The 7,020-nt window shown below is 40.0% G+C and overlaps 1 protein-coding gene across 1 annotated transcript in view; it reads right to left on the bottom strand.

The window, feature by feature from the left end:
• The window catches only part of Cbl (Cbl proto-oncogene), a 64,735-nt gene that overhangs the window by 10,303 nt on the left and 47,412 nt on the right, over positions 1-7,020 (bottom strand). Inside the window, exons 11-13 of the mRNA XM_010629469.3 lie at positions 4,818-4,949; positions 4,069-4,446; positions 2,261-2,355 (exon numbers count right to left, since the gene is read on the bottom strand). Coding sequence (XP_010627771.1) covers positions 2,261-2,355; positions 4,069-4,446; positions 4,818-4,949 — 605 coding nt within the window. The remainder of the gene's footprint in view (positions 1-2,260; positions 2,356-4,068; positions 4,447-4,817; positions 4,950-7,020) is intronic.

The raw sequence follows: 7,020 nt of genomic DNA, 5'->3' as shown, positions 1-7,020 counted from the left end.
TTTTTTTTTTTTTTTTTTGAGACAGGATCTCACTACTGCAGTTCATGCTGGTCTTAGAACTTGCAGTGATCCTCCTACTTCAGCCTCCAAACTGTTGGGATTATAGGTGTGCACCACCACATCCAGCATGGAATGGTATTTTTAAAATGCTAAAAGAAACTGACTCCAGAATATATGGCTCTCAGTAAAAATTCTTTTAAAAAATGTGAGTGAAATAAAGATATTTAGTCAAACAAAACTTGAATCCATGACAGACAATGCATTAACCCTTTACAAATGCATGCACGCACTTAATGAAGTTCTTGAGCCAGGCATGGTTGTACACACCTGTAATCTCAGCACTTGGGAGGCAGAGGCAGGATAGAAAGTTGGCTACAAAGCAAGTTCAAGGCCAGTCTGGAAAACATAGCAAGACCCTGTCTGGCTGGGCATGGTGGCGCAGGCCTGTAATCCTAGCACCATGAGTTCGAGGCTAGCGTGGGGTACACAGGGAGTTCAAGGTCAACCTGAATTACTTAGGAGATCATGTCTCAAATATCCAATCAATCAGTCAAGATAAAGAACACTCTAACCACGGGTACACACTGGAATTTCTAGGATAACTATTAAAGTATTAATAGGAAGGCTGACATGGCATAATAGAAATATTTCAATCCAAAAAGTATGAAAACAGGAAAAAAATGAACCCAGAAAAGATTGGAAAAATGAGGAAAAGAGTAGGACCAAATGATTCAATTTCTCCCAAAGAATGACAGATTAGATTTATGGAAGAAAAAAATCCCACTGTGTGTATACACTATTTATGAGAAAAACATTTGCTACAAGGACAGAGAAAGGTTGAAAGTAACCATTTTAATAGAAGACACTGTAGATTTAAGGCAAGCAAGAAGTAGAACTACAGCAAACATTTCATAATAAAATAAAAGCTTACAATTTAGTATTAATAATTTAAAATTTCTATTACCCTAACTACACAAGTTACACTTGATCTTAGTCAAAAGACCAAGAAGCAATATACAGGATAAAAATACACAGAAGACAAAGGGATAGAACTAAAAAGCTCAAAGGGAAACTCAAAGGAGAACAACACATTCCTCTCAGTTACCTGACAGAACAGGTTTTTAAAAATCTGAGACAGATGGTTTGACCAGAATAAACTTGACATGACTGATATATACAAAATGCTATATCCAGCAATTGCAGAACACACATTTTTATGAGATGAAGGAACATATTAAGCATAGATCTGCAGATAAAAAAAATACGACACTGTTAGCGTGGTGGTGCACTTTGGGCAACTAAGGCAGGAAGACTGCAAGTTCCAGTAAGCCTGGGCAACTTAGTGACTTAGCAATACCCAGTTTCAAGGAGGGGAGACGCTGCTCTGGAGATGCAGCTCAGTGCAAAGGCCCTAAATTCAATCTCAAGTATAGGAAAACAACAAGGAAAAAAAAAGAAAAATGCTGGAATGAAGCCATAAAGCAGTCACAGGATAACCATAAAATCCTCAAATGTTTGCATCAGGCACTTCATAAATAACAAAGAAATGACAAATGAAAAAAGCATGTACTTTCTGTATGTTATGGACTGATGTTTGTGTACCCCTTGAAGCTCTAATCCCCAGTTGGCCATATTTGGAAATATAGCCACTCACAGGAGATATTAAATTAAGGCTGGATGAGATCACAGGGTGACATCCTGACAAGACAGGATTTGTGTCCTTATAAGAAGACAGCCTGGACAGCTTGCTCCCTCTGCCTGCACACATGCACCGGAGGTGGCTACCCACACACCAGGGAAGAGGGCCCTCATTGAAAATGGCCTTGCTGGCACCCTGATCCTTGACTTCTAGCCTCTAGTACTTCAAAGAAATAAATTCCTGCTGTTTAAACCACCCAGTGTGTGGTATTCTGATATGGCAGGTGAAGAAGACTAAGACAGCATCCATCTCATGATGCCAGAAAGTCTAAAAAGAGTTGGAAGAATAAAGAGCAGATAGCAATTTAACTGAAAGCAAATACCCAGTAAGAATAAAAACCATAAAACCAATTTTGAAAAGATTAATAAACCTGACAAGTCCCAGAAAGACTGATTTATATACACATATACAGAAATAAGAACAAGTAAGGATTTCAAATCATAAAATGACTTTTACATGGTACAAATACAGATGAACTTTTATTTTTTCCTTTATACTTAAGTTTCCTAACTTATGTATTAGTCAATTATTTTAAAGTACCAACTTCAAAAGCAAACTTACCTGGCAGCCAGAGAATAAATAGCATTGGCAGATGAGGAAGGTTTGATTTTGGGGTGCTCGCACTCTGGGCCTGCTAATGGACTGTTACTTGTGTTCTGGAAAGAAAAGAAAGGTGTTGAAGAGCCTCCTTAGCAGGAGAGAGGTTATCTCCTCTTAGCCTACTCAAAATCACAGGAATACTAATACTGACGCAGACCTGACCCCTAAGGACTTTCATCTCTGACAAAAGCACTACAGCTTTCTGGCCCTGAAAAATCTTCAAACTTAGGGTTAGAAAGACAGAGATCTAGAAAGAGTCAGGGAAGTGGGTTTTTCTGTTTGGCTGAATACTGAAAATTTTTGAGGAAATTAGTTGTTTACATAAACACCATTTATAGCTTAAATAATCTATACTTAAAATGGTTGTTCTGTGTTAAAAAGTCACAGACACTCTTACTAATTAGACTGCCTAACACACAGGTGTCACGTAAGTAGAAATATCTGAGTGCTGTGTAACATTCCTCAAGTTCATCCTTCCTATTCCACTTCCTCCTCACATTTCCAACTACCTACCTGTCAACTCTGTCAAAGGTTTGTCTCAAATTTAAATGTTCCTAGTTAGAGTCAAATGTTCAGGATGAATGTGTGACTGCTCATTGTCTACTCCATCTCTTGACTGTTTTTACATCTTAATCTGTTTTGCACTCTCTTAAAGGCTCCTCCTAACTGGGCAGCCCACTATTGCTCAGAGATAAGGCCTCTCCCTCTTGATTATATGGCACTAGCTACACTACATCCCTTTATTATTTCTCAAACAGACTCTCCAGGCCTCAATTCCTTTCCCTCCTCTTCAGAATGGTCTTCCAAGTAAGCATGGCTCACTTTCCTACTGCTTCAGGTCTTAGCTCAGAGTCATACCCCTTCACTTCCTATACTGCCCACCCCAACTCTAGCTCCCTGTACCTCTTTCTTTCATGGCTCTTCTCCACAGCACTCATCGTGAACATACTACATATTGTATTCACGTGTTTATTTTCCATTGTCCTCCCACTAAGAATGTAAGCTTTGTAAAGGCAAGGATGTGAGGTGTGCACAACCGAACCAACAAAGAAATTCTCTCCCATCCTGTCTTTCCATAATCTATTCTATTACTATTAAATTTCTTCAATTCACAAACTTAAAACCTTCAAACATTCACCATTTCCTACCAAATAAATTCAAATTCTTTTTGGTAGGGTGTAATCCACTGTGACTGCTCTCTTCTCCTGCTCTGGTATTCAAAATCTCTGCTCATCATTCCATACTCCATCTTAAGAACTCTGTCAGTGTGACTCTGACCTATCTTAAAACTGCATCTGGACTCTAATACTCCCATGATGTAGGCATGTAATAAATGTTTTTGTGCTCTTGTTTTCCTCAACAACAAAGAACTCTTAGATTTCAAAGGGCTTTTAGATTCAGATGCCTTCTTTTTAATTGCTCTAGCTCAAAATTCCTCCTTTCTCTAAAATGTAAAAACGTTTCTAGTTATATTACTCATGGCATTTACACAGGACACTTGATGACATACAACTGCCTTATTTGTCCTGTTAATGTACTTTTCCCTCCCCACAGTGTTTGGGATAGAATCCAGGGCCTTATGCATCCTAGGTAAGCACTCTACCACTGAGATATATCCTCAGACCAACCTACAGACTTCTTGAGGTTTGGAGATTCTGTTACATTATCTTTTATCTCTGAATTCTGTGCAAAACCTATCACAAAACCTGACCCATAAAATACCACCCACAAATATGTGCTAATAGGCTAATTTCAAAATTGGGACTCACCGTGGAAGTATCCAGACTGAATGTGCTTCCAAGCCTAGTAACATCTGCTCTTGGCTCCATTTGTGAAGACAATGAAAACGGAAGTGAGTGCCGGTTGGTTAATTCTCTTCCGGTCCACGGGTCATTGGGGCTTGGAGTAGCTACTGGTACTTTGGGGATTGGCCGGGGCAACCATGAGTCCCCCAGACGGCTAGAGGATACAGGGGGCAGTTTGTCCCTGGATGGACAATCGCCTGGTGTACAAGGCAAGGGGCGTCTCTGAGGTCGGGTATCTGCTCCAACAGCATACGGCCGCTCTGGAGGGGGTGGTGGTGGAAGATCTCGAAGTGTAGGAGGTATTGGCAATGGCTTGTCCTTATGAAGAGTGGCAGAAGCAGCCTATGAAAGCAAGATGGAGTCAATCCATCAAAACTCATTAATGCGGATAACTGACGTGAAATGGCAAGAAAAGGGCTAAAGGTGTAGGGAAAAGTGGGAAAGGTAGGGGAAATGTATTAAGGGAAAAGAAAAAAATGTGAGAAAATGAAAAGATGGAAATAAAGTGTTTGTAAATGGGGAGGAGAGGAGGGGGTGAAGGGAGGGCAGGGACGGGAAAAAATGAGAACCAAGACCTGGCATGTAAAGGAACAAGATCCCAATAATGAATGTAACTGTACTGTATACCTAAAATGTGCCAATAAACTCAATAAAAAAAAAAGCATTAATGCACAACAAAGAGACAGAAAACTGAAGAAATGCATAATGCTCACCTTGGGGACAGTTCCTAGACTAGAATTACTTGGAGGAACAGACACTCGCTGTTGCAGAAGATCAAGCCGTGGTGGCACTGGGGGAAGGGAAGCTTGTGGGGCCATGGAGAATGGAGAAGGGGGCCGTTCCACCTAGCACCAATGAAATTTAATAGGTTACTCTTGTTAGCAAAAACTCACATCTTTCAGATACTTTTAAGGCTGAACACAGCAAATACTATGTGAAATGTGAATAAAATGTTAGGTGGAGACTCCAGCCTACACAAACTAAAATCTCAGAACCTTAAGTCACCAGAAGAGGGCACTCTCAATCCCAGAAATATCATGCAAATAGCAAGCTGTAGGCAGATGCATCCTGAGAAGCAAGGGTACAAAAAGCTTCCTAGCTTACAATTAAAAGAACAAAAACAACTTATTACAATTTTCTGCAGCTTCATCTTTGGAAAGAAATATCTTTTCAAGATTAAAAATAGAAGTTGGGCATGGTGGCGCACGCCTGTAATCCCAGCACTCAGGAGGCTCACTGTGAGTTCAAGACCAGCCTGGGCTACGTAGTAAGTCCAGGTCAGTCTCAACTACATAGTGAGACACTGTCTCAACAAACAAACCAACAAACAGAAACACATATGAAGAGAAAGACCTTTCAAGTTAACTAGGACAATGTTTAGGAGTCCAAATAAGGAAAAATATCAATAATGATAAATTCTCTTGGGTTATTATGATAAAGAGATTTGTAAGAGGGAAATGATCAACAATACATCTAGAAAGCATCCTGAGTCCCTCCTAAGAAATAAGTTATTTCAAAGGATTTATATTTTGACAACTTGCATTATAAACACAAGGCATACAATTAGAAGAAACAATACATGCATAATCTTTTCCATTTTCCTGCCTATCTCAGGATGAGGAAGAGCTGAGATAAGCTTGCTAAAGTAAGCTGTCAAGTGACAGTAATTCATACAAAATGCTACTTTGCATTTTTACTGCCAACAGGAAGGCACATGACTGAATACAGGCATACTGTATATTATAGGCACTTAGCAAGGGACAGAAAAACCCTCCCCACACGTAGTGCTATCATTGGTGTTAGGTGCTAAATAAGCCCTATCACTACCTTATGTTCTTTTACTCTGACTTACAAGAATGGGCTCCACCTCAGCAGAAAGCTCAGCTGACCACCAATAATGGGCCAAAAATGGGCCAGGGATTTAGCTCAGTGGTTCCGCTGCCTGCCCTGCATTGCATAAGGACCCGAGTTCAACCCCTGGTACCAAAAAAAAGAAGAAGAAGAAAGCCAAAAATCAACTCACCAGGTTAACTCATCTCATCAGTATCTATTCAGTAACTATGTCTTGCTAATTTTTCCCTGAAACCTCATTTCCGTATCTTCCTTTACATTGTACTTACCAGCTCTGCCCTGATTTATTAACATAAGCTTCTAGTGATTCCCCCACACACTTATAGTTTCCTCTCACCAACTATTTTTCTGTACAACTATCAGCTTAGTCACCCTTAAAACACTCAGTAACTTAAAAGCAATCAGTAACTCTAAATTCCTGAGTCATAGAAAGTCCTTCTGCCTGGTTTTCCCAGATCTCTGGAACCTGGTCTGTCTGCCACATCTCCCTAAGAAACATCACTGCTGCTCCAGTCAGGCTGTCTCTGCATCACTTCCAACCTCGAGCTGTTTCCAGATCCAGAAAGTCCTCTCTGCCCATCATCCGTTCCCCTTTCTCTCATTCTTTAAGTGCAGGGGATTGAACTAATTGTTTCCTCAAGTCACAGCTCAACATAACTGGTATCTACAGTGTTCTTCTATTCCAACACATAGCAATGTTCCAGAAAAGGAGAAAAAGACAAATGAAAGAAGAAATCAAAGAAATTATATAAGAACACTTCCAAGACCAGAGGGACATGAATGACCTATGTATACAGAAAGGGTTCATTGTATATCCAGCCCAATGAAGGATAAAGGAAAAGGGATCATCAAAGAGCAAAAATGTATTAGAAGGTAGAAGTCAGTGTAGCCATAACAATTCAGAGCTGAGCTGAATGTTTTCAACCCAGAAACTTCTGAGGGTTAGGGGCTGGGGATGTAGCTCAGTGGTTCGAGCTAAATCGACTTGCATGCCTCGCAAGTCCAAGGTCCCAAGTTCAATCCCTGGTACCAAAGGAAAAAAAAAAAAAAAAAAAAAAAAAAAAG

This window comes from Fukomys damarensis, unplaced genomic scaffold, assembly GCF_012274545.1.
Source record: "Fukomys damarensis isolate Sample0158 unplaced genomic scaffold, DMR_v1.0_HiC HiC_scaffold_16, whole genome shotgun sequence".
Classification (NCBI taxonomy): domain Eukaryota; kingdom Metazoa; phylum Chordata; class Mammalia; order Rodentia; family Bathyergidae; genus Fukomys; species Fukomys damarensis.
The sequence above is the reverse complement of the archived record's forward strand: the minus strand, read 5'-3'. Positions and strand labels throughout refer to the sequence as shown.